General features: G+C 42.2%; 1 protein-coding gene across 1 annotated transcript; it reads right to left on the bottom strand.

The window, feature by feature from the left end:
* Positions 1 to 1,175: 1,175 nt before the first annotated feature.
* On the bottom strand, positions 1,176 to 25,692 carry dnah12 (dynein, axonemal, heavy chain 12). Its single transcript, XM_053424987.1, has 73 exons — positions 25,484 to 25,692; positions 25,311 to 25,398; positions 25,191 to 25,217; positions 24,916 to 25,105; positions 24,761 to 24,830; positions 24,506 to 24,664; positions 24,221 to 24,416; positions 23,500 to 23,688; positions 23,257 to 23,410; positions 23,080 to 23,171; positions 21,972 to 22,150; positions 21,743 to 21,878; positions 21,513 to 21,638; positions 21,295 to 21,429; positions 20,325 to 20,518; positions 20,000 to 20,243; positions 19,720 to 19,905; positions 19,432 to 19,632; positions 19,125 to 19,319; positions 18,928 to 19,049; positions 18,706 to 18,841; positions 18,476 to 18,622; positions 18,028 to 18,147; positions 17,520 to 17,676; positions 17,252 to 17,424; positions 17,007 to 17,159; positions 16,663 to 16,902; positions 16,268 to 16,513; positions 16,029 to 16,148; positions 15,797 to 15,906; positions 14,675 to 14,858; positions 14,440 to 14,580; positions 14,274 to 14,357; positions 13,730 to 13,918; positions 13,148 to 13,267; positions 12,823 to 13,011; positions 12,594 to 12,745; positions 12,301 to 12,439; positions 11,944 to 12,110; positions 11,576 to 11,831; positions 11,134 to 11,430; positions 10,746 to 10,924; positions 10,341 to 10,533; positions 10,073 to 10,234; positions 9,792 to 9,986; positions 9,524 to 9,657; positions 9,287 to 9,449; positions 9,112 to 9,192; positions 8,848 to 9,024; positions 8,614 to 8,745; positions 8,446 to 8,535; positions 8,223 to 8,363; positions 7,890 to 8,131; positions 7,639 to 7,786; positions 7,392 to 7,537; positions 7,079 to 7,293; positions 6,798 to 6,990; positions 6,512 to 6,704; positions 6,255 to 6,427; positions 5,576 to 5,716; positions 5,294 to 5,452; positions 4,381 to 4,676; positions 4,052 to 4,305; positions 3,833 to 3,973; positions 3,587 to 3,724; positions 3,277 to 3,510; positions 2,992 to 3,180; positions 2,793 to 2,896; positions 2,495 to 2,699; positions 1,875 to 2,012; positions 1,680 to 1,771; positions 1,508 to 1,575; positions 1,176 to 1,369 (listed from the first exon to the last, which is right to left on the bottom strand). Exons 1-73 carry the CDS (start codon positions 25,690 to 25,692, stop codon positions 1,176 to 1,178), a joined length of 11,922 nt encoding a protein of 3,973 aa, XP_053280962.1.
* Positions 25,693 to 27,943: the final 2,251 nt, after the last annotated feature.

Here is a 27,943-nt window from a genome sequence, read left to right as displayed (position 1 = left end):
AGCCCTCCTCAGATTGACCTGTTTTGAGTTCCCCGCCCCCCTCACCCCCGGTGAGCCTGGCTGTGAGAGCCCCAACTCCCCAGCGCAGCCCCGCAGTGGGAGCACTGGGAGCTTGAGCTGGTGCAGCAGCAGCATCCTTCCACACTGTTGAGTCAACGTTTAGAGGTGTCCCGGGGGTCCCTTGTTTATGCGGCCACTTAAATGTCTGACGGGTAGCAGCAGCGAGCTAACGCTAGCCGGGGAGCCGGTCTTCCCCTAGCCGGAGGGAGCCCCTAGGGAGCTAGCCGGGGAGCCGGGCTCGTGAGCCAAGGCCATGTAGCGAGACTCCCTACATGGGCATGGTGTGACTATGACGTTTATTTCGGTCGTTATCCCATTCGACACACTCTAGCGTATCGTTTCTTACATAGAGGAAGGGTTAGGGTTAGGGTGTTGTTTTTTTCCAGAGTTTTTGGGATGGTAGACATGTCAGATACCCAAATTAATGTGTAGAAGCACTACAAAAGTGGAATTTTCATAATATGTCCCCTTTAAAATCTGTCTGGAGAGATCTGATATTTGTCTGTTCAAATGCATCCTGGGTGTCTCCTGTGACCACTTGTGACCGGAGCTCACTTCCCTGCTCTATATGCTAATAACCACTACGTCGTTTGTGTTTGCAAAGACCAAATTATTTCGTTTTTACCCAGGCTGAGTTTACAGATGTGTTTGATGACAATGTTGTGTGTCAGACAGATACATAATAAATGGTCTGCGTTTATATAGAGCTTTTCTAGTCTTGATGACCACTTCACAGAACAGTTTAGCCATTCATCCATTCACACACATATTCATACAGTGTGCTGATCTATGATCAGCACATTCAACACCTAATGTGACTTGTGAACTGTAGCATCAGCGGAGTAGTTGGTCCTTTACATGTGGCCCAGGACACATTTGTGTTCACACACTGAAAAGAATGTGGACACATGTTTCCCAAATGTACTAAGAGCTGTCGACTTGTGATCGAGGACGGATGTTAACACCAGGTCTGGATAGGGGCTCATGCAAACCTAAACAAACTGCCTGTTTGTCTCCTCACAGGACAGGTGCTAACCCCTACTAGTCAGCAAGAACTTGGATGAGAGAAGAATTGCCTCTTTAAGAAACAAAGCAGTCCAGGGTGTTGTGTTGTTTCAGTCATCCAGCTGGCAGAGCATGGCCACACCACGCTTGATCCAGTGTTGAGGGGGTCTGCTTGTGGTTAACGTCATTGAAATGACAAAGTTGGTGGAGTGGCCTGTGGTGGAGAGGGTGCCCTTTCTCTCACTGGTCTTATAAAGAGGGCAAACGTACAGTTCCTGAGGCTGATCACTGCTCCTCTTCTGAGCTGCGTGGGAGAGAAGGAACAAAGTAACACAACATAACAATAAGTGAGAGGAAACAGCATTATATTTACAAAATGAGAGTTGAGACAGACACATGGAAACATGAATGGCATGCATTTTATCTGTAAGGTAATACATACTGGGTTTTATCCAGATGATGGGCATCACGTCAAACAGGACCTTGGAGAGCTGCTCAGCCAGAAGTCCTCTGATGATAGAGACAAACAATCATCAACATCTGTCAAGTCTCCTCTGATTTCTCAATTACAATCATATACAGTCACTATTATTATAAAATATATGAACATCTACCGCTCTTTATCCCATCGAGCTCCATCCAGAAACAATCCAAAAATGTAAACACCGTCCTCAGGGGATGTGTCCGACTCATTGAGAGGAAGAACCTGTAAGATCATAACCACATGTCAGTGTACACATCAAGACAATGTGAAGATCTTTGAGTTGGAGACATAAGCTTTAATATATATATAAGTGTGTCCATTTGACCTCAAAATCAAAACTGAGCAGGTCGATGGGGACGTGGTATTTCCTGGCATAGTTCTGCATCGCCCCAGTTAGAAAGGCCTGGGTGAAGAAGAAGCCAGACAGCCAGAACACGCTGGGTTTACAGGTGTCGTACCATCCCTACAGACACACAGAGGAAAAGATGCCGGTGTAAAGGTCCAGTTTAATCACATTGATGAACATACTTTTACGGTTTTGTTCCCTTTTAAGCCCTGCGGCCCTCCGCAGATTTATTTACACAATCCGATAACACATCCACAACGATGACAGTAAAATTTAATTTTCAACAATGCAAATGGTATTGGAGTGATGAGGAATCCGAGATCAGATATTTCAAACATTTGAGGCCTGAGTGCAAAGAGAAGAGCTGAAGCAAAGGAAATCTGAGTGCAAGCGGAGCAAGTGTTAGCACAAGCAGGGGCTACTTGAGAGTGCGTACATGGTTTTGAGTGAAATATTAAAAGTACAAAAGCTGAACATGACATCAATAATTCCTGCATCAAAATGCAAGACCACACTCTTGAATAAAGAGAATAAAAACATGTAATGCATTTTCCTATCTCCGGGCAAATATTTTAGTATCTTTGCTGAAATAGCTTCACCTGCAAAAACGTCAATCTTGAGAGAAAGTCAGAAATGTAGCTGCCCAGGGGTTTGAGGCTCGGGTAGGAGCGCTTGGCCCATTTCTCTGGGACCTTGCCCACCATCAGACTGCTGGCAACAGCCTCCAGATCTGCATCCATCACAACCAGACCCTTGATGGCCTTCAGCAGGTTCTGTAGACTCACACGGATCGTACTGCACAGCCTGACACAGAGGGAGAAACAAATGGAGTCATATAAAACAAATGGTGATGCTCTGTATTTCTTGAAGTTGTGACACTGAGCCCTTTGTCCGTACGTGTTGTAGCGCTCCATCTCCTGGACGAGGACGGTGTTCATACTCTCAATGTAGAGCACTGGGAACTTTGACAGAGCTGCTTCTATGTCAAAGTTTCTTGGAAGCTATGTGGGGAACAAACATAACCAGGTTTCAATGATCATGACCACTGGCAGGGTTAACGATTTCTAAAAGCTGCTGATATTTCACTTGTTGATACCTTGGTAAGGATGCCATTGGCTATGTCGTAGAGTGTGTTGTCACTCCCGGAGCTAACTCCTCCTTTACTGCCACCGCCCTGTGTGAGTAGGAGTGAATCAAACAGCATCTTGGTCTGCTGGAGATCTTTGGAAATGTCTACGTTTTCATGCATCCCAAAAACTTCTGGGTGCTGGCTAAATGGAAGCTCCTACGACACAACAAAGGTTTTGTTACTCAGTTGGATATGCAGTGTATATATAAGATTGCCACAATATATAAACGCATATATGTAAATTGTTTATACCTTGATAAATTCAATGTAGTCCTCATAGATAGATTTGGGTGGGGCATGGTATTCACCACTAGGGGAGAAAGGGTAGCAAGGTTTCTCAATGACATCCTTGTTGTAGAAGTCCGCCAAGATGGTCATCAGGAGACGTCTGTCCCAGTCATCTGTCACACGGCCTCCGTAGTTACACTCCCCGGTCAGATACGTTATGGCCTCGAAGGGCACTTCATTGTATTGGTTCACAAACAACTGAAGAGGAAAATAAATTAAATTTCAGATAATTGTAATGGTAGTAACCGCGGCCAGTCAATCTTTGAAAGAATACCTGTAGCTGTCGGATGCTTATACGTAGGTCGGACTCGTTGAAGCCATAGGGAATATTCCAGCCCAGTGGACCAAACTTCTTTCTTTCCTGAACAAGTGCATGGAAGAAGCACAGTCCATACAGGAGCTTTTCCCAAATCTAGTAGAGAAATAAAAGGGTCAGAAAACATCTATTGTGTGATGCAGTTATTAAATGAGGCAATGTACATTCCTGTTATATACAAAAGGATCATGTTCCGTTGCTCACCGGCTCCTTATTGGGGCAGTAATTGAAGAAGTTGGGGTCAGAAATAGGATCTGACAAGTAAGACTGAAGCAGGTTGAGTCTCAGTCCCGTAGGAGGCTCATTTGTCATTTTCACCCCGCTCTGCAGGATGGTCACTGGAAACTGACATCAGAAAGGAAGTTATCTATCTGGGACTTCATCTAAAGTTCTTAATGCCTGCACATGTTGACTGTGCCTTACCTTTGGTGAAGGGTAGCTTGTGAGCCAAAGGCGGAAGTCAGGATGGCATGTTGCTGGACTGAAGTCCTCACAGATTTTCTCCAAGGTGGACATCCAGGAAACGGCCAGATGACAATTCTGCAAACACACCCATGTCCCATCCTGCATGGCTGTAGATATCATTTTAGCAGCGATGGGACCCTGGCCTTGACCGAGAGAAATGGACTGGAACTTGGCACCGCTCATGCTCTTGTCACTAGCAAACTTCAGTAAGCCTGTGGAGGGATTTTTTTAAAGGGTAGTATTATCTGAAGTGTTGACAGCCAATCATCGGTCAAAGTGTGACTTACTGGCCATGGGATCAGCTCCTGGAGAAAGCACAAACACCAGAGGGACGGTGGAGTTGGAGTCCAGGTAGCTCTTACTCAGGTCAAAGGGAGGGGCTTGGACAAATTTCTTCCCCAGTTTGCCAGTCACATACTTAGTGACAGCTGGAACGATCTTATCAGGCCGGAGACAGCGAACAATTATCATTTTCTGCAGGTCGTTGAGTCGATCACACCATGGTGCAGGAAGGGGGGTGTTGCAGGGCTCTTTGCTTTCATAGATGGGCTGGAAGTCTCCCGGACTCTTGATGAAAGCCTCTCTGTGGAATACATGTTTGTTTGTTTATGTATTTGATAGCGACAGACAAAATATTGTCACTAAGACAGAGTTAGCTGTACAAGCTAGTTTACATCTGTTGTCTACAGCCAGCTCTTATAAGGTTGTGCACCTGAAACTATAATAAAATAAAATAATGTAGTGCAATCGTATATCTCTGCCGATCCAGTGCAGTTTCAGTCTATATACATTTTATTCAGACTCATATGAGGTCACTGTGACCGTTGACCATTGAAATCGAATCATTCATCTTTGAGTCCGAGTGACAACTGGTCAGAATATGAAGAAATTCCCTCAAGGTGCTCATGATATGTAGTGTTCACAAAATATACTCTGTGAGATCACAGCAGCCTTGGCCTTTGACCTTACACCACGACATTCTAGTCTAACTGATCGTTTGTACCAAATTTGGTGTTCTTGAGAAATCATGTTCACAAACATTGGACAGATTGTCAAACAGAAAACATAATGCCTCTGGCCAATGGATGTCAGCGGTGTAGAGGCATAATAAACCCAGATTCCCTCCAGTAGTCAATTGAAATTCATAATGACTACAAGATACACCTAAGTTCTGATAAAGAAAATCTTGACTCTTTTTACTTGATTCCTTGTAAGCCAGGCAGTTCACTGGCTCGACATATCTCATCCCAGCTCTTATCCTGTAGCCAGCCGGGGTCAGGGTTAGCGATGGTCTTCTGCAGGCCCACTCCACCAGTCAGGAAGAACACGAAGTCACAGTACTCAATCTCCTCCTTTGCTCTGAATGCAAATATCAATATCAGATACAACATATCATCATATGAGAACCTGAACAAAAGCTGGAATCAAATCCTACTCAGCAAAATAATTCAACCAGTGTCCCACAGTGTATTTAACACTTACAGGAGGAGATTGCAGCAGAGGAGGAAGGAGAAGAGCAGTTTGTCCTTCTCAAACAGAGAACGACAGACGTTGCAGAACAGATTATAGGTGAAGTGATCGATCAGGAATCGAAGTCTCCTCTCGAGGGTCTTGGACTTGTTACTGATGAATAAAAGCAATTCACAGAGAGATTGAGATGAGCATAGACCAAAGATCAAAGTTTCCTCTAGATGTCAGTGTAGTTTATCTTCGGCACATAAATCTGAAATGAAGCTTTATCTTTGGTGAATAAGCGAAGGGCTCAGTGTTCACTTGCTGCTCTATTGTTCCACTTTGGTTAAATATGCTTATCCTGGGCATAAAAAAGTTGAAAGAAAAAAAATAGGTGGGAGCTTTTGCAAAATTAGAAAGAAAACAAACAAATGTGCATAAAGTAGCATCGTCCAATGTACTGTTTTAGGTTGGGATTTTAAAACTGGTGGAATAACATAGGACGTAATGTTGACTTGAGTCAAAATCCGAATATATCTCTTTGATATTGTAAGGTCTTGATCTAATTACGTTAACTGCCTTGGGATAATATATGATGTGATTTGGGTCTATAAAATTGAGGTGAATTAATCAGATGGTATCTTCATAAAGTCTCAGCAGAATTTATCTCAATGCATGAAGTATTTTAGGACACATGCTCATCTCTCACCTGTCTTTTATAGAGTTGATGTAGAGGTTGACAAACCAGCTCAGAGAGTACTGGTACATGGGGTCAATATTGGTCAGATCAGCAATGCTGAAGAACAGGACGGAGGAATGCTTGGCAATGGCTCTGTAACCCTCTCTGGACTCTGCTATCTCAATCTCTGTCTTCTCTGCAATCTGATAAACAAGTAAACAGAAGAAAGTTAGATTAACAGACAGATTCACACATTCCAGATGTAATGTTTTGCCTCTGGTCCACACCTGCTGTTTTTTAGTAATCTCATTGGACATGATCTTAGCGGAGTCTAGAATCTGAATGGCGCTCTCATCCTCCAGGATGTTTCCCTCTGATGACTGCAGCGTCTCTAGGATCTTATCCTCGATTTCCTTCAGTTGTCTCTTATTAGCAGCTGACTGCAGTATTAGTGCATTTCTCTCCTCCTCCAGCTCAGGCCTGTAGAACATTAAAAAAGCAGTTTTGATTCTCCACTGAGGTGAAAAGTGGTATTTCAGTGAATCATCAAAGTGAGCATTATATGAGCATTACCGCTCCTTGGCAACCACGATGCCCAGCAGCTGGTCCTCCAAACCCTCTGGGGTGATCATGAAATTCAGCAGGGAAACCTTGGTGGCCAGTTCTGGTAGGTAGTGGGGGTTCCTCAGCTTAGTGGTGATGTAGAAACGGAAATCGCACGAGTATTCAATCACACTCTCTCCCAACTTGATGCAATCCACACCACCTAGGTGAAACCAAAATTTACACAATGTACAGTTTAGCTGTTTATAATCTCAGATGAGCTTTAAGCTGCTATGTAACATTCACAGCACCTTGTTTGAAGGTCTGTTTGAGCAGCAGTGGTTCCAGTGAAGGGTCCAGCTCCTCTCCTACATTTTCCAGCAGTAAGGGAGTTCCAAACTGAATACAGTTCTCCAAAGTTCTCATGTAGTCTGCATCTGTCAGCTTGATCACACTCAGGTTGTTGTCTTTCTCTGAATTCTTCACCCACTTGTTGGCCTGGCCCTGAGGGTCGATCATCAAGGGCCTACAACGACACAAACAATGATCCTAGGTTGATTTGTATAAGTGATAAATGTTTCAGTAGATTTTATAGACAAAAGCTTTTCACCAACAAAGACTCACCATCTGCGTGAATTACTGACAATGACTCCATTATCGATAGAGAAAGAGTCACTAGGAAGGCCTGCAATATTCCAAGCCCTGATCTTAATGGGATCTCCCAGGGTTTTACTGAGAGAGAAGTCATCTGATGAAGGAATGGTCTTAGACTAGAGAATTTGAAACAAGTGGAAAATAGATAATAAACAATTAAATGTGTCTGACTTCATAGTAATGAAGAACAAATATGACAAAATTAAAGGAGTGTAACCTGGCAGAGTTTGGTCCATAATTTGGTGCACTCATGTCTGAAGCCAGCAGTAAAAGCCCCGAGGTAGGCGATGACACCAGCAGAGATGAGGACATCTCCAGTCAGGTTGTCGTATGTGTTCTGCAGTTCATCTGCTGCCTTAGACCATCTGCACACAGAGTTCAGTCACTGGAATCTTGTGATTATTTTTAACTGCAAAAAATATTCATAGTCATAGTAAAAATCATAGTATTTCCGTGCATGGTCATCACCTGGTCTTCTCTCCACCCAGACCACCTATGAGTTTCTCGGCCCTCTCCAGCTTCCTGGCACACAAATCCACTTGGAACTCCAGCTGGGCTTTCTCCTCCGTCTTCTCCTCAAAGGTTTTCTGAAGAGCAGCTAAACGGTCCTCGACCTCCTTCAGCTCGGCTCTCTTTTGGTCCAACAGGGTCATGGTAGCAGCCAGTGACTCCTGAGCCTCCGCCAGATTGGCCTTCTTAGGAGCCACAACCTGAATGGACAGAGAGCGGTTTAACAGTGTTTATGTATATGTTTACAAAGATTATTAGAAACAATTCTATGCAAATCCAGGAACACTGCACCTTTGCCACACGGTCATAAACTTCCATTGCTTTTATCCACTTGCACAAGCCCTCTGCTGCGGAGGAAGCCTTTGCCACTATACTTGGGTCAAAGCCAGGATTTGTCATGTACTCATTACGGATTTTTTGCATCACAGGGACCTGCAATGAAGAGATGCAGGAGTAGATTTAGACAAAATCCAACTGTTTCCCATAGTAGGAGAGGAGTTTTCCTGACACTCACAGGAATATTGTCTTTGTCATATTCTTTAAGATCACGTAAGAAGTTCATATCCCCCAGAAGCTTCTTGCTCGGACCCCAGTAGTCCAAAACCTAGACAATAAAATAAAAAATATTAGCACAAGTTGGAATGTTGAAATAAGATGTATGTTCTTTTATCCTTTATCCAACCTTTTTTCCAGCCCCAGCTGGGTCAGGTATCTTATCTGGCTTTATGTCCTTCATCACACACACAGCTGCCATCACCAGCTTCACCCCTGAAGGTGGATTTTTCATAGACTTCACGATTGTGACATCAGAGGGCTGAAATAAAAAAACAGCTAAACTTACTCAACTGTCTAACTTGTATTCGTCTGAGTGAAAACTCAACCTGGTAGTTAGAAACTGTGGTTGAATGGTGGTTGCCTTCAAAGTGTTCAGGGCAGAGAGAGCAGCTTCCAGGGCAGGAATAGCCTCCGCCAAGTCGCTCTCACACTCGTTCTTCAGAGCCTGAGCCTCATTGGCTTTTATAGTTGCTGCTTCCTCATCAACTCGCACAACTTTACTTTTGGCTTCCACCTCCACAGACTCCACTTCAATCACCTGAAATTAGCAAGTTTAACAATACACAATATGTAATATAAATATTTCAGTCAATGTTGGGGCTGTATAAATATGTGATCTATTCACCTCCATCATTTTGGTGTTGTCTATCTTTGCCTGCTCTAGCTTCGGCTGTAGATCCACCAGCTCCTTCTTCATCTCACCCACCTACAGAATAAATGATGAGTGAGGTGTGCTAAACATTGTTCATTAAAAAAGACAATTGACAAAACAAGTTGTGTAACAATGGTGCTGTCTGTACCTGAGATTCAGCGAAGGCTAGTTTATCCAGACCATTGGTATACCTCTGTTTTGCCTTCATGACAGTGTCTCTTTTCTGAGTGAGCAGCAGCCGGAAAGCTGCAATTAGCTCCAGATAGGATGTGGGTGTCACATAATTATGACGACCAAGCTCAGAGAGGAATCTGCATTGAAAACAAGACAAAATAAATGGTCTATACATTTAAATATACAAGTTATAAAGAAGCCAACACTGTACCTGTGTGAGAGCTGTTTGGCAGAGGTATGGAATGTTTTGCAGATGGGTACGACCTCCTGCCTCTCGTTTTCACTCATCTCCAGTGACTCCAGGAAGGAGTTGGCCACTCGCTCCAGAGCCTCCTCTGGCCATGGCTGTCAGGGCAGAATGAGGACAAGGAAAGTAAGGATAGGGACAAAGAAGAGAGAATGTAAAGATAGACTGCTCACAGTAAAATAGTTTCTATTATTAACCTATATTACATTGTTTGCTCGGGTTTACGTAGTACCTGGAACCAGTCAATGGTACAGCAGTTGATAAGAGATGGAAACTGGCGGAGGCGATTTCGAAAGGCATCTCCAATGGGACTGAAGGCCACGACAATATGCAGGTTCTCTTTACAGCGTGCCACAAAGAACGCAAATAGAGTCAGAGGGCTTAACTCCAAATTCTTATTTCCACCCTGGGCAAAGGGACGTACCGCCTGAAGAAAGACAGATAAGAGTTATCATAAACACAAATAAATAGGATCAAGTATGAACTGCTCCATAAGGTCCTAATACAACCTACCTCCATAATCTCTTGCTTCTCATCTACGGCGAACAGATTGGGCACCTCTCCTGTGTTCAGGACACTGTCCACATCTTCTAGAAAAGTCTCATTTTTGATTTGAGCATCAGTTAGTAAGAACACCGTCTTCTGACCTTTCACTCCAGCATTTTTCAGGAGCATCTGTTTTTTAAAATAAAATGTTCTGTTAAAACTTCAGTTTAAACAAGCAGAGGTCATATAGTAAAGTGTTATAAGAATCACAGGACACAGAAGTCGTTCATAAAACCTTGAGGTCATCTCTCCAGTCAGTCATGCCATAGTTCTTTGAGATCTCAGGCTGGAACAGCGTCATGTGGGCCATGGACGTAGCCAGACGTGTGATGGACTGGCGTCCACTGCCTCCCACTCCCACAAGCAGGGCATTTCCTCCTGACTGCTTCAACACTCGGCTGATACGGGACAGATGCTCCAGGACGTAGCTGCATAACACAGACATAACATAGACACGATAATTACATATTACATCTGTGAGCTGGATGCAAAGTAATTTCGTTATACTGTGAACTTGTCTTGTGTAAGCTCTTAATGACAATTGAGTTTAAATGCTTGTTGTACTTCATGCTTAGTTTGATAAACAGCTGAAGACGGGAGCAGGTGATTCAACAGAGTCTGAAGTATTTAAGCTGTTTACCGGAAGATGACCAGGTTCATGTGATTCTTGTTCATCTGATTGTATTCGTCGAGACACGACTCCACCACCTGAGAAAAGCTCTCCATTGAGGGCACCTCAGCATATAGCCTCTTGTCATCCTCCAGGTCGAGGTTCATGTAGTCGCCGAACAGAAGATTGTGCATGTCCTCCTCAACCAGCTGAGACAAATGAAAGCATTCAGAATTTGTATTTAATTTCATTAATTAAGTATGTATTTTGTGCTACTGGTGCACAACCAACCAACCAGCTTGAGAGGAGAAACAGGCCAACGCAGCTCTGTTCTTTCCTTCATTTACTAACTTTAAGATAAACAGAATGATAGTGAAGCATATATCACAACATAATATATTACTCAATAACAACTTACATTACTCCCTTGTTTCAGGTTATCGAAGACCTGATCAAAAGACTCTTTGAAGTGATCTTTGAGGACGCTGTTCATGAGCTGGTAGAGCCACGCGCGATCTTTGTCATCCACCAAACGGTCGTAGTAGACACGGAAGACCTCATGGACAAACAAGCGAATCATTGTGCGTTTGTTCTCCAGAGACTCCTTCTTGAGCAACAGGCAGCCTTGGATTACACGTGAGAAGTCCCGCAGGTTGAATGTGTAGTGAGACTTGGCTGGAGTTGGAAGAAGGTTCTCCATGGCTTTCTTATACACCTTTGGAAACCAAAAAGTTATTTAATAAATACAAATAATATAAATGATCAGGAAGCCAGCTGTGGAAAAGGCGGGATGGTTACTAAGAGACTGTAACACATGAGATGTATAAGGTGATGTCCTGGTGTTTCTTTGCGTCACTTACTTCCATTGTAGCCGTCACTATTTGGTTGCCAACAGTAAAATACTCAGTTGGAAATTCATTGTTTCTGAGATAGAACGCCACCACATTGGAGAAGATGCGAACCATAGTATCATCACTGAAGGCATTGATGCAAAAAATGTTGAAGTGCCGCAGGAAGCGAGGCGTCACTGCATTTCTCCCTCCACCAGGGGGGCCCATAGCTGAGATCAGCTGGAGGTCCACAAGAGTGATCTTGGAGGTATCCTTCAGATCATACCTGACGGAGAACAACAGATAACTAGCTGATAACAACATTGTTGTGGAGCAGTATCTTAACTTTTATATCCCTCACTTGTTTTAATATGACACTGATCTACAATGGTTCCTACCAGTTTCCATGGTCTATGTACTGTCGAAGAAGCTCCACAGGTGGCTGCGCTCCAAACTGTTCCAGTGCAGGCATGTTCATGTCATCCACAAAGATGACACACTTTTTGCCCAAGGGGGGGCCAAACACCCCCTTCCTTCTCTTATCTAACCTGGACATGATGATATTCTGGAGGATGAAATACAGAGTGAGGATAAAAAAATATATTTATATATATATTAACCTATGCTGTTTGTCATGATTATTGCTTCATGTGATATTTTTGATAAATAAATTAGTCAACCTGTTTATATATTTTCCTAGTAATCAATTTTTGTTTAACAAAAAAGGATTTCATCTGAAGTTCCAAAATGCTCACCTGGGTTTGGTTTGCACTTGTGCGAGCTGAGAAATTGATGAAGAAGGGTAAATAGCGATCTTTGTCCAGATTGTTCATCAGTTTCTCCTTCACGTACACAGACTTCCCAGTGCCAGTAGGACCAACAAACAGGAGTGGTCTGAGCAGAGACATACAAAAATGCAAAAAGATTGTTGTTAGATTACATGTTAATATTTTTCGGTTAAAATCAAATGGAACACAAAAACAAAACAAATATATAAAGCCTTTTTGATTTGTGCTGATTATTGCCTATGACCCGTAAAGATACTGACGCTCCGTAGCTGATGCAGAGGTCCAACAGATAAGTGTAGCGAACAGTGTCCATGGTGGGAACAATGATCTCTTGCACTTTGGTGTTTTTGTCGCCCAGGTTGACATTCTTGATGGCATCATTCCAGTGAACCCAACGGCCTCTACCTTTAAACTGTAAAAGAGATCACGCTCTGATTTACTGATTTAAACACAAGTGAAATGCATCTGAGTGATGAGATCTCACAATACCTCATAGAAATAGTCATACACCTGGCCTTTGTCATTCATGGGACATTCCCATTTCCCCACAGAGGCAGGGACTGGGAATTCTTCTGTTTTTCCTGAAACAGTCGCCCTGATGAACTCACTGAAAATCTCTCTGCTGTCTGCATCACAGCTGCCGCCCACTGACCACACCAGGGAGAAGGCAAAAGCAGCCTTTGATCACAAAATAGAAGTAGATGTGTCAAACAATAATATACTGTACATGCATGGATGTTAGCAATGTGCACTTCCAAAGCAATGGGTTTAAAGAATCAAGGTGTTCAGATGATAAATGATTGAGCACTTTTACCATGATCCAGACGCAAATATTTTTATCTCCAGGATCCGTCTTGACAGGTTCAGTGAGCAGCATCTCAAACAGTCGACACAAGGACACCACAGTGTTACTGTCATGAGTGGACACAACTTCCTGTAAAGAAAACACTCATCAGGGATGACGAAACATATGTCTTTCTACATACAGTATAAACTAGAATGGCATTCAGTAGAGTCTCAGTACCTCCATCAAGGCCCAAAAGTATTCTTAGAAAAACTACATTTAAATTCACTAGATCTGGATATGATTAACATCAACACAAAAATATCAGTGAATTATTATCTAAGTTAAAGAAAGTATCTCACAATGTTAAATAAAGTGAAAAAGAAATGTCAAGATCAGCCCCCTGATCTCAATCCCCACGTGAATATAACAGGTTCTTCTTTGGGTCATACCCTGCCCCTCTGCAACATTAACCAGCTTTTTTCACGTAATCCTGCTGAAAACCCAACAAACACAAACAATCTTGTCGTCCTTGGTGGCGGTAATAAACTTAAATGTGCGGACTGTGAAATGTGAACTAAATGGATTGTTTTGGAGCCTGTGGACACTCACTCTGCAGTTTTTACGCAGCGTCCTAAGCGCAGGCGGCAGGAGCCAATGGAAGAGTTCCAGCATCAGCGAGCGATTGTCCGGCCTCTGAAGAGGATCAGGAAGAGAGTTCATCCAGGAGATGACTAGAGGCTCCCAGCCCAACTGAGATGGTTCCAGGTAGATCATCCCACATCGACTGACTGTGGCCGGCTGCAGTGAGAAAAAAACCAAGATCCAATTAGACCCTGTTAATCAATATAAGTACAATGGAGTACCAATCAGTATTGGATCTTTAAGACTGATACTGCTCAATATTTAAAGATTAAAATGACAATAAATTTGCCAAAAATTTCTTTTTTTTAACTTTAAAATGTAACATAAACAAAAAAAATTCAATCATCACATGCAGTAAATACTAAGCTGTATATGTTACATTGATATAGCAACTTTAGTGCTCTCCTTCAGTCATTATTATGTGAATAAGTCAAATGTTGTTTATGTTAGAAGCTGTTTCACATTAACAATAAAAAATACATACAAAGAAAATTCTTAACATCTGACTTACAGAGGCCTGTGATAGATCCATTGCTTCAAATATCAGATTCATTTGATTGGACATCTGGATGATTTCCCCACTCATGAGGCACAACTGTGGAGGAAGAGTAAAGCAATAAATATCATAAAATACATATTGCACAAAAGTTTGAAAGTTCCAATGTGTATGTACAAACCTTTTTGTTGTCATCCAGCACAGTGTTCATACTCTCAATCCACAGTGTGTCTATAGGACCATCAAATACCACCCATTTACGGTCCGGTGTTTCAGCTGATGCAAATTCACGAAATGTGTTGGCCACAATTCCATCTGTCCACTGAAAAGGAGGGAAAACTAAGAGTGAGAAAACTGAGAAGAAGAAACGAAGAGCTGCTGTGAAAACTGGATCTGTGACACAGACATAGACATACCTCATGGGAAACTAGATCAAACTGTCCAAAGAGCTGTCCCATCGTGATGGACTTTGGGTTCAATGTCCTGAAGATGACCTTCTCCTCTTCACCATACCCTCTCTCATTCATGAGAGTCAGAGTGTCAGCAAGTGTGTGCAGCACTTTGGTCTTTCCAGCAAAAGGCTCACCCACCAGCATGAACCTAATATTACAAAAGGAACAGCTTCATGCAATATTGTGTTTAATTTTTCCCCTTCAAGCCATGTCTCAGACTACTGTATAACTAGAACCTATGAACATCCATCCATCAATTCATTCTCTTGTCTCACTTATCCGGGCTGGGGTCATGAAGGTAGCTAGTATTACAGCACTTCCTGGGGGATCCTGAGGCGTTCCCAAGCCAGATGGGATATTTAATCCCACCAGCAATTTCTGTTTCTACCCCGGGGTCTCATCCCAGTTGGGCATCAGTTAACCAGTAAACCTCTAAAGGTAAGTGCCCAGGAGACACCCTAACTCGATGCCTGAACCACCTCCACTGTCCACTTTCAACATGAGGGAGCAGTGGTGTTACTCCCTGCTCTCCCCGGATGTCTGAACTCCTCACTCTTTCTTTAAGGCTGAGCACAGACACCTGATGGAGAAAACTCTGTTCAAATGAAAACATCCATCCACCCATTACCTATACCGCTTATCCTGTTTGAGGGTCGAAGGAGGAATGGGGAGTCATTCCCAGATGACATTGGGCCAGAGGAGAGGTACACCCTGGAATGGTTTCTAGTCCATCACAGGGCCAAAATATAAAGCTGAACAGGTCCCAACAGACATATGTAAAGCATCCTTGGATCTCTTGAAATGGCGCTAAATAAATTCAAGCTATTATTATTATGAAACAACCATTCACGCTCAGAGTCGCTGATTAACCTAACCCCAATCTGCATGTCTTTGACGTGTGGGAGGACGACAGAGAAAACCCAGATAAACATGAGGAAAACATGCAAACTTAACACAGACGGACCCGGCCATACCAGGAACCTACTGTGAGGCAACAGTGCTAAACCACTGCAGCTTTATGCTGCCCAGCTGAACACATAAGTTCAAAATTTGAAAATGTGAGAAATTGAATGAAATGTAACATACCCATGCCTGACTATCATCATCTCATATGTCTGAATCATCTTCTTTAAGAAGACCTCTGTTGGTTGTACATCGTGATTCTTACAACACTCCACAGCAGCCTCCAGAAACAGCTGCAGAGGATATGTAAAAAATAACACTGATTATAATATACTGCACAATATTAAAAAAACACACAGAGTAGGAGTTTTAAATGTTGTACAAAAGAATAAGTAATGACATCAATGAATCTGACCTTATAGTCAGCCTCAGGAAGGGAGATGCCTGGGAACAAATCACTGGTGATCCCATTGAATAGTGGAATATCATGGGAGAGAAACTTGGGCTCATTGACATCCTTTATAGACCTGAGGAGCTGAGAGTGACAACATGTGGACAAACGTTAAAGACTCAGAAGCAGCCACCCAATTGACAAATCAGAAAAGTTCACCAGTTGGACTCTGTGTATTGTCAATTTTTTGAAAATTCAAATACCAGTATGTCCTCATTCTCCTCCGGAAACTTCAGCTTGAGGTTTCCTGCAGCCACGAGTACAGCTTTGACAGCTCTCATGCCGTAATCGTAATGAAACTGGGAAGACAGCTGTTCTGAACAGAGCCTGTATGTCATCACTATCTTTACGGACAGTGGTTTAGCATTGAGGAAGCCATATGAATACAGTGAAATCTCTGCTATCAGTGCGTAGTTGGGCACCATCATGGCCACTGTTCTGAACAACACCTGCACATAGAAGAAACAGAAAGTTAACTACATCTTTTACTGAAACAGTTTTGTGTTGCAGTGAATTGAAGCTTTTTAAAAGCACCATCAGTGCATCGCAGAGCATAATTTGTTGTCTGACAAAATAGAGCTTATCGCTGGTATAAGACCTTCAAATTGTCTGGGAGTTCTGAGCGTCCTGCATAGCCAGGGTTCATCGTTATGGACACGAAGCAGTTGGGATTGAGTTTGAGCAGAGTCCCCTCGAAGTCAAAGTACTCCAGCTTCTGCTCGACGGCTCTCTGGATGCAGAGAACCTGCTGGGCCACTACAGACAGCACCTCCAGCTCAATACGGTTGAATTCGTCAAAGCATGCCCATGCACCGGATGATGCCAATCCTTTGAAAAACTGTGAGATTTCACCAGAATACATGTTAAAACGTATTGTTTTTGCTTTCATAACAATGGCATTACAATTATAAATTTCGATCAAAAATGGCCTGCTGGTGTTACTTTTCCCATGGCGATGTAATCCAGTCCGTCAGAACAGTTGAAGACCACACACTGCACAGCTAGAGCTTTGGCCAGGTCTTTGGTGGTTTCGGTCTTTCCTGTTCCAGCAGGGCCCTCGGGTGCACCACCCAAATTCAGGTAGAAAGCTCCAATCTGAGAGCGAAGCAGGGCCTTGGAATTCAGCAGTATTCCAACAAAGCAAAAGTGTATTCACATTCAATTACATTATTTCTCAGATATTTTACCAGGGTTCTGTAGCATCTGTCAGTCAGTGGGGTGATGACCAGACGAGGTGAGTTCCCCAAATACTCGTAGGCGTATTTTACGTCACAGTTGATTATGCGAACACGAACATTATCATTGCTCCAGTAATAACGCAACTGGGCGAGCCACTGGAAGTCGGTTTCATGTGATACACCTTTTAAAAATTTAATTTTTGTATTATTTGAAAAGTTTTTTGTTTCCAATGCTGAAACAGAGCTCTGTTACAATTATCACTATATTTTGAGGTACCTTTCTCAATAAGCTCCATCACCACATCCCTGGCATGGACGTCGATCGTGACCAATGCTCCCAGAGTGATCCGTGTTTGTTTGGAAAGTTTCCCTCTCACCAGCTCCACAATGTCCTTCAGCTGATTCTGCAGTTGCTGATAGTAGTTCTTTAAACCCTACATAGAGCAAACGTCAAAGTAATTTTTATTTGAGTGTTTCCCCTTTATCTAGGGAATATTCAGGTCAGTCATTCAGGAGTTAGACAAAACAACTCCATTTAGTTTAATTTCTACCATGCCAAATAATTACATTATAATATATTATAATTATAATATATTAACAATATTAATGCTGATTTCAGTACTATTACTAGGATTTTGTTTGTCAGTAAATCAAATTTTTACAACATATTCTCATATTCATCAATATATGAATCATTTCCCTTAAGTCAGCTGTGATTGTAGGTATTCGAAAAATTTAACAATGTAAATTTTAAACCCTAACAAAAACAAGATTTAACAACTTACATCAGCCCCATCTCTGATAGCTTCATGCACCTCCGAGGTCCAGTAAATCTGGGAGGTGCAAAGCACCACCTGCCCAGGCCATTCCTTCACCCACTGGCTCCTCGCAGTCTCAGCATAGGCCTGTACATACAACCACACTTTGCTCTCAGCTGTCACAGACTCATTTATATCCATCGAAGTTATGGTTACCAAATTTTTTCTTAAACACTTTTTATCTTATTAATTGAAAGCCTCTTCACATCTTGGTAGCCATCAATAAATAAAGTTATAAAGTTAGTTGCATAGCCTGCTCTATCTAGGTTTTTCCAGGATTACCAACCCCTTATTTCAAAAAAAATATCCAGTTTGTCCAAATGCAGCAAATGATCCATACACAACATGGTGGTATTACAGTTAACAATCCAAGGTATTGTGTTATTATGTGAGATTTAATAAAAATCAATCTCACCACCCTGGACCGGGCCAACACATCTCTGACACTGCGAAGCATCACATCCTCCACCTGCACCAACCACTTCTCCACAGCTCCTCTGGCTTCAGATGTGGAAATGTGTTGGATTAGCTGAACACGCTCCCCTTCACTGCTATACATGGCCTGTACAATATGCAGTGAATAATTGAATACAAATTATCAATCATAATGTCATGTACCGATAACAATATATGTCATTGTCTTACCTGAATATCCAGATTTGGTAGAAAGTCGAGTTTAGAAATGCCTTCAAAGCACTTCTTAAGATGGGGCTGCACTCGCAGTGGGTCCTTGGTCTCAGACAAAATCTCCAGCATTTCATCATTAGACAGAAAGAAGAATCTGGACGTGGTATTAACAACAAGTATCAAAACCTTGGACACATAAACAGTTGAACATAAGAAAGTTAGCAAAATCGATTTATTTACCGTGGAAAAAAGAGACGTTTCTTCTCCAGGTAGGCATTCAGTCCTTTCATGATGCTATCCAGGAGATTGTTGGAATCTTGCAGTTTTTCTAGCAAACCAGGCAGCGAAGTTGCAGGCAGAATCTATGTTTAAAAAAACACTAGTTAACTTTCAGGTTATTTATATTGGTGATCACTAAAAACAGTTTTGAAAAGTACCTTGGGATCCTTAATGCAGTGTCTCATGACTTCTCTCCAATTTTTGTCAACAGTTTGGAAAAGGCGTCCCTCCTCTGGAATCTGCTGCATGATGTCCTGAGAGGAGAAGATGGGCTCCAGGTAGAGCCACTGGGCCTGTACCTTCAGCCACTCATCTATAGTTTCCTGAATGCGAAGCAGACGCTCCTCCCACAGCTGAAACCAAACAACAACCAGTTAAAGCTTTGCAGGACTACGTTACAGGCAGTGAGCTTAAACTACACCCACCAAGTAGAGGTCTATTAATTTGTCATCAGTTTCAGCTAACCTTGATCTGCTTTTCAAAGGGTTTGATGAAAGGTGAGCCCCTCATAGTCTGAGTCTTCACAATCTGGTCATCTAGAATTGTCTGAATCTCATCCCAGGAAGTCAGGATAGAAACCCCAGTCTCCCTGTAAGGTTGGTGTTGTAAAGAAATACCGTCCCAAATGTGCACCATGGCCAGCATTGCCTTCTCCAAGGAAAACTCCTGTAAAGACACAGACAATGTGGATGCACTGTAAAGTAATCAAAATAGAGATCCAGTATTGAGGTGATATGAAAATAAAGTCCTCACTTTACTTGAAGCAGCACTGATAGACTCAAACTCTTCCAGGTAAGGGGACAGGTTTTGTTTGAGAACTTTGCGTAGTGTTGTACCAGAGTCAGGAGTGAGGTCATAGCCAACTATATGTGACATCTGGTCCCAGTGGCGGGGTTTGACCCCTGGATTACACAAGATGGAGACTACAGGGATATGGTCCTGTTGACACAAGCATATTTCACATATTATTTTGGCATTGGAACTACACTCATTACAAGACTTGATGACATTAATGAGCCCCTTAATTAAATACCTTGAACTCTTTGATCTGCTCCATTACAGTGGAGCACAGAAGTATGTTGGGGTTCTCTTGCTTCCTTGGATTGTCTATGCTAGGTTGTCCCTTAACCTTTCCAACAAATGTTTCAGTATCTTGCTCGACTTTGTTCTGTTTCTGTTGGAAAAACTTCAGCATCTTTAAGATCTCTCTAAAGAACTCATCCAGTTGGGCCTCCATGCTCTCCCCCTCCAGGTCCTGGAAGGATCCATCCATCCATCTATACACAAAGAGGATGAAAGTTTTTCAGGATATATCTTTTTAAAACAAAAAGACGACATGCATTAAACTGAAATTGGACCTGTTCTCTGTGCGCTGCCACTTCAGGACAAGTCCAAACAGCTTCTGGTACAGTCCAATAGTCTCTTTGATGACGTCAACCTCTGGGTAACATGTGGGCTCCCACTGATAGAAGATCTCTTCTTTGTTAATGAAGCCAATTTCCTCCTCAGATTCCTGGAGAAGTTTCTGAACTGTTCTGACATCTGAAACATACTACCCCCCACCCCAAACACAAAGACAGAAGAACAGTATGAGAAACCTGCTCACTGCATTAATCTTTGTCGTTGAATAAATTAATAATTGAACATGTTCTGACTAAAAGACAAAACAAAACAAAACAAAGCAGCAGAATTGAATCTAACTACAACATTGGAGATATTTTTAAATGTTGGTATAACAAAGACCTGACCAAAGATCATTGGCTATTTGACAGAAAACCTGATAATGCATTAGTATTGAGAGATGACAAATGTATGAATTAAATTGAATAAATGATTAAGGCATTAAAACAAATTTTATGATGCTTCTGTACAATTCTGAATGCCAGTATAATGCAAGGTCAAGACCTTAACAATGATAGAGAAACCCAACAGTTCCCACAATGAGCAAGCACTTTATAGTATAGCTCTCCTTTTAATTCCATTCCTTGTTATTAAATCTACCGACTGATTTCACAAATGTCTGTCTGTGACAGCATATTGTAGAACTGTTTGAAGAGGACTCACTAACGACAATAAATAATTCTTAAGTAGCTCAAGAAAACAGAACATTTCCAAACAGGCAGGTTGAGAGCGGGCACTGCACTAGTAGTAATAGTTTTACTTTTTGGCAAGAGTGAGATGAGAAAATCGAGCAACATATTAACTGTACAGGTATGAGAGTGATATCAGTCTTACCATCTCACTCTCTGCACGAAAGCAAGTACATGTATTTCCCCAAATATCATACTATTGTTTTCAGTTTATCTGAGAGCACTAATGACACAGTACCTGCTGCATCATATCCAGCTCAGAGCAATGGGGGAACTCCTCTATTCTGCGTCCCAGCTTCTCCAGGTGCACCATCAATCGCTCTCTTTTAGCAAGCAGCTCCTGCTCCCCCCTCTGCTTGGACATCTGCAATACCTGGAAAATGGCGGAATCAGGTCATCCTACAAAAATAACATCCATCCATGATATATTGTTCAAGGTAGACAAAGGAGCTATACCTCTTCACTGAGCTCAAAGGCATGGAGAATGTTCTCTGGCCAAAGAAAGACAGTTGAATTCAGCTCCAGATCCTCGGGCTCAACGATATGGACGTCCAAGAGGTAGATCAGTCTGTTGTAGGCTTCCTGTTAAACACAATGCAGAAGTGGTTTGTATTACCCTTGTAGATAATCACTGAAATCAATGTATTTTTGTAAAATAATTTTGTAATATATGTAAATGTTTTCACCTTTATTTTTTCATTCAGTTCTGCAATACTCTTCGTCTTAGTAAAATGTATGTTAGTAACCATTTGAGCCATGTCTTCTGTGTTCTCTGGAACCTTCAGAGCTTTCTCTCTGATGGTTTCAAATTCAGAGCAGATCCTTTGGAAAGAAAAAAGCATTAAATAGACAAATGTAAATGTAAAGGAAAAAAAGGGACCGTTATATTTCCGAATGTTACAAAATGTCACTCACAGTAGATTTTTCTCACGGTGGCTGGTGATCATTTTCTTCAGAAGTATTTCAGCATAGGATTTGGCTTTGTGAGCCAGCCCTTGTTTCAGCTCTTCACAGTCCAGATGGACCATTGTGAAGTGAACTTTTGCTGGGAGGCTGGTGATCTCCTTTGACACAGCACGGAAGTCCTCCACTAGCTTGAAAAGGTAGTGACATTAGAACAAAATACTTTTAATTGATTAACTCATAGTTCAAAATCCCATAAGGACGTTACCCTTGAACTGGAATCAGCCCATAGATGACTGATATTCCAGAATTCAATTCAATTCAATTCAATTTGATCTGTATAGGGCCAAATCATACTGGGATTAATGTAATGGGACTCTGATCTTGGAGTAGTTTTAACACAAAACAACTTGATATACACAACTTTTACATCTGCTAAACATGGTCTTATATAGCTGAATCTGGTACAGAGATCCTTTTACTAATTCAAGACTTGCAAAGATTAATGAGGAGTTATAAGTCCAATTTGAACCTGGTCCAGTTTGTGCTCTCTTTGGTTTAATATCCAAAGAATCCTGTGCTGTTGGACCAATCAAAGCTTATATGCTTATAGCTTTCACTTTACTCCATCCAAGACTTTTGATCCTCTTCAATCAAAAGTAACATTCTCCACCATCCTTTTCTCACTAGGTCAAAGATGTTATCTAATTCCTAAAGTTGGAAAAAATGTAGAAAGCACTCAAAAGGTCCTCTCAAAGTTTTTCTAAACGCTATGGAGGCCCTTCCTGGATTACGACTATTAGGGCTTAACACATAAATGTCCTCTTACAGAAGAGAGCCCCCTCCCCCTTTTTCGAGTTTTTTATTTGCATTCCTGTCTTTCATCCCTGAGTATTCTCCACCAATGATAAGACATTTACACTTGTCAAAAGACCCAACTTAAATTGCTTATTTGTTCTTGAGGGATGATAAAGTCATACATATAGGTACAGTACATGATTTGTTCCTTGATGGGATAAAACTGTGAAACATTTAACGGTCATCAGGAAAACTTTCAGCAAAGTAGGTTGAGGTAAAAATGTGTCATGTCCTCCGAGAATTCAAATTAGTATTTTGTTACCTTAGTGTACTCATCAAAAGAGTGTTCCTCTTCCGAGAACGTCTCCACCCGCGTCTGTGCAGTTCCATCGATTAGCCAGTCATACTTGTCAACTGCAAAATAAAGCAGAAGTCAGCAACGGAGTGACTAAAGAACAGAGGTGTGATGATAGGATATGACTGCATCATGGATCATCACCATAACTCTGGAAATGATTGTTAGGTTCCTCCAGATTCCTGCACACAGCTGCCTTCAAAGTGTCCTGAGCCCAAGAAAGGACGCGATCAGCCACCTTAGACTCAACAAACGAAGACGGGGCTTGTGTCAACCATGACTGGACCGTCTGAACTCTCTGTGGATAGATTTCATAGATATCAATACTGGCTCAAAATAGAATTCTATACGTGCCATAAAGGGGTCATTTAAAGTTGTCAACTTCACCTGCAGTGTATTTGTGATGGCGTAAAGAATCTCAAAAACAGCAGCTTCCAGATCTTGTAAGGTGGGGTAAATTTCCATCTTTTCATCATCAAATGTCAAGGCCAAACGGAAGAGGGGCAAGTGGTGGGGATTGCTCGGCTCAAACAGATTGATAAACTCCTCCACACTTGTCTGAAGCATGGATTTCAACTGGGACCAACAAGATAAACAATTTTAAATATACGGGAACTATACTCTATTCTAAACAGACTTTCAATAAAGATACAAACAGATAATCTAATAATAACACTGTTCTGTTCAATCAAGCTGCACCAAATGCTGTAGATATCAGTTCTCTAAATATGCTTGATTTGTTTTCAAGATCCATTCATTATTCTCTGAGAAAAGAATGGTAAGGCTCTACATTTAAGAAAGGGAACAAAATATCCTGGGTCTGCCCCAATCTGGATCAGCACCAAAATATAAAGGGTTCTTCACAGACCCATACTGCATCCTTCCACCTCGTTTCAGAAAACACACAGACAGGGGTGAAAACATCTACACCTCCTTGGTGGAGGTAATAAGCAGCTGTAAAGATACAAAAGTTTCAATTCAAGGAAGTTAGCTTGCAATACAATTTAGATCAGTATCACACAGTATCTAAGTACTGTTTGTAACAAGGAAACCCCCTTACTTTAAATCACTTTTTCCCAGTCACAATCAAGCCCATAATCAGCGTTACCTGATTGGAGATGAGCGTGGATGCACAGTCATAGAAGCAGTCCAGTCTCTCCTCTTTAACTCCTTTCCGAGTTTCTTCACTGGTTAGTAAGTGGATAACTTGGGGAAACCAGGTATTCATGATACGATCTTCTGTCCTCTTACACTCCACAGCCATTTTGTTCTGTAGGTTCTTACAGTCCACGGGTCCTGAAGCCCTGCACCACAGAAGCAAAAATGACTGTGAAACATCTTAATTATGTGCTGATTTGAGCAGAATCTCACGGCCTTCATGTGGTTTTCTGACCTCCATCCTGAAAGATCAGCCAGGACCAGGGTTGAAAATGTTGTGTAGCCAATATCCAGAACAGTTTGCATGACCGGATGAAGAATGTGCAAATTTCTTTTTATCATCCGGCGGCTTCGGATAAAGCTGTCACGCCAAGGCCGGGAGAAATCAAGAACGCTGCAAAAGATTGTAAATGTATTTTAGGAAAGAATGTGAATATGGATCAACCACTATATTTGGTGACTCTGTATAAATCATTTTCTGTACACTCACTTTGCTTGGGTAGCTGCCTGTTCATCTGAGATCAGCTTCTCCTTATCTGGATTCCTCAGCACCGAGTCCACTAGAGGGAGTGAATATGACATAATAATTCAGCTGTCGTCTACATGTCCTCCACACACATACTGTACACAAACAGCTTGCATTACCTGTGTGCCTAACAATGACATGGCGGAAGTCCTCGCTGACTTCCGTGCAGAGCTCCTGCAGCAGCTTCTTTGTCTCAGGACTCTCCTTCAGTTTGTTCGGGACTCGGGAGACAATGGAGTCCAACCACTGCTGCTGGATGGGAGCGTATGGGCGTCTCTCCACACATCGCTTCAGGAACTCATAGTTCATCTGCCAAAATAAAACAAAGAGAGAGGGGTGAGAGGGGTAAATAGTCTCTAGACAGATCAAATTAAAAACTTTCCAGAAGACTCACCCTACACTTCCGCTCCTCACTTAGCATCTGTAAAGCAAATGTTCAGACTTCATTTGGTCATTACACATATATGAATTCAATTCAAATTTATATGGTGTCCATATGTAGCTGGATACATACAGAAGATGGAAACTGTGGCTCCGGTGACTGACAGTGCACTGCTTTCCTCTCTTGGCTCTTTCTGTAAGTTTCCATTGCTCTGGAGAACCTAAAATAAAAAAGTGTTAGACAAGCCAACACAATGAGTGACCTGTGCAGAGATCAGTGGGGTGACACATAAGGAGATGACTTACAGCATGTTATGGTGTTGCTCTTGTTTGCTCCTCCTGTGTCTCAGCAGCTTCTTACAAACAGAGAACCTCTTGGATATCTCCTCCTTGGTCGCTTCGAGCTGCTCCATCTCTCCTCCCCGCTGCTGGGGGGCTTTAATCGGGGGCAGGACAGGAAACTGCGGCATGTCCTTCGTCTTTATTGTTTTGAAAACTCCGGAAGAGGCAGCCATCCCTGGACAACAGACACTGAAGACAACCAGGGGAGGAAGAAGAGAGGGCGAGACAAAGTTATAGAAGTTGTAAGCTAATGCTAGGCTAACTTCCAGGACAACAGTACTGACCCACTTTCTTCCCAAGAATCAAGTTGGAACGAACGACTAGTTGAATATGAAGTAGTTCGGTTCTTACCTTCATTCACTGTCGTCTCTGTTTGGTTAAATAGTTAAAGAAGTTAAGTGACTCGGTTTAGACTGACGGCAGCAGTGTTACCATGGAAACCGTCAACAAGGTAACCGCGGCCAGAGGGGGCGCGGCTCATCAGTGGTTCCGGCTTCAGGTGCGAGGGTTGCCAGGTCTGACGGTTTTACCTTTTTACTTCTTCTGCGGGTTGAATGTTTTTTTCATGTTGTTGAGTAAACATGTTTTCTAAAGGACCGAGGCGGCGACGGATCAAACAGCTTAAAAAACCCATCTACACCTTTTAAATCCTAAATAGTGTGTTGTGTTGAGGCATGATGACATCAGACATCTGACAGCAGGGGCGTTTCTAGGGTTGAAAGAAAGGGGGGGCTTAGCCCCTAAGGATGCTGAATGGGGGCTCATTTGGGGCTGCGGATATGCATGTTTCCTACAGTTCATAGATTGGTTCAATCAGAAAGAGTGTGATTTTTCTCTGTATCTTTGCTTGCATTCATTCAGTATAAGATAACAGAAGAGACAGAATTTCAGGGTCATTGTGAAATTTGACAACACAAATATGAACTGATTATAAACAACAACATTCTATAGGCACTGATATTATTGTTTTAAAATACTAGAGATAGATATTAATGCAAAGAATACAGAGCTGTCGATAGTTATTTCTTACATTTCAAATTTGCTCGTTCACACTCTTGCTCACTGGAGACATTTTCTAACAAAATAGCTAGCTAGCTAGCTTAGTGTTAACATAGCTCATTACAATATTCCCTTTCATTTGCCTCAAGTAAACCTCAATTGAAGCAGGTAACAATCGTTAACAACTACAGATAGCCACATTCTGTAACTACCTGTACTTACAATTTCACTCCGTGCATCATTTACTATGAGCTAAACTCCTTGGCTGTAATCCTGCTGTCTTGATGAGAGACGTTACTTGGCAGAGTGAGAAAGCCAGCGCAGCAGCCCTAACCCTAACCCCGGCATGAAAAAGCCCATAATGTAGCCCCCCCTGTTCCTGCAGGATCTCTGGAGGCCAGCGTCTCTGTGAAGCCTCCGGGGCCAAACATCTACCTGGCTGAGAGTGTGCTCCTGCAGTGCACAGTGGAGTCCCTCTCTGCTTTTGTGAAGAGCTACCAGTGGTTCAGGTCCAAACCACACAGGGCTCCCCCCCCAGGCACCTGGTCTCTGGTGACAGCTACTTCATCACCGCGATAACACGGGAGGAGGCTGACAGGTACTGGTGCCAAGCCGAGTGTCGGGAGAACCGGACTGAGGTTGAGCTAAAGGCCCGGCCGGTCTCGCTTGGAGTGTCAGGTGAGCAGCAGCTACGACTGCAGCCACTGCAGCGCGGCATCAGGTTTCTGCTTTGCACAGGACGAATCAGATGAGTACAGAGGTTGTGTATTCTCAAACTGACAAATGCAGAGACACATAGAGGCTCTTATTTTCCTCAAAACAGCCTCTGTCACTCCTCCCTATCATGGGTAAAACATGGTTTATACTATTTCTAATTGATCAGAAAACTGTCAGAAGATTTTTTTTTAAATGTGTTTATTCATTTAAGCTTATTTTGGCCTCATGACTGACTGTGTTTAGCAACAATAACAGGTTGAAAACCCCTTTGAGGGTCCCTGGAGCGAACCCTAGCTGACATTAGGTGAGAGGGTACACCCCGGACAGGTCAATCTCAAAATGTAAAACTGTCAAAAAGAATGTATATTAATTATCAATAGGATATCTTCATCAGTCATACATTTTTTTGCCAAACATTGAATCCAAAAACTGACACAACTCTCACTGTAGTACTTGATTTATTACAAAATGTTGCTGCACTCGACACAAGATTTGTTTTGTCTCTTTACTATTCCGAGGTGTGTTTTGGGCATAACATGCAATAAACCAATCAGAGAGCCATCTACCATTACCTTTAAAAGTATTAGTGTCCTTGCACCAGCAAGGTTATTATAAGAGCAAGTCATCATATTTTACACCCTTTTATTATTCAATGGTAATATGTCTCATTATTATAAAATCCTATGTCATCACTGTGAGATGTGAAGC

The sequence above is a fragment of the Pleuronectes platessa genome, chromosome 6, assembly GCF_947347685.1.
Source record: "Pleuronectes platessa chromosome 6, fPlePla1.1, whole genome shotgun sequence".
Lineage (NCBI taxonomy): Eukaryota > Metazoa > Chordata > Actinopteri > Pleuronectiformes > Pleuronectidae > Pleuronectes > Pleuronectes platessa.
Note: the sequence above shows the minus strand (reverse complement) of the source record. Positions and strands in the feature narration are given on the sequence as shown.

Excerpts from the sequence above, each read along its gene's own strand:
- dnah12 (XM_053424987.1), bottom strand. The coding sequence starts at position 25,692 with ATGGCTGCCTCTTCCGGAGTTTTCAAAACAATAAAGACGAAGGACATG. Across the intron at positions 20,519-21,294 it reads AGCTGGATATGATGCAGCAG|TATGTTTCAGATGTCAGAAC; the intron begins GTACTGTGTCAT and ends GGTGGGGGGTAG. Across the intron at positions 9,987-10,072 it reads AGAAGCAAGAGATTATGGAG|GCGGTACGTCCCTTTGCCCA; the intron begins GTAGGTTGTATT and ends GTCTTTCTTCAG.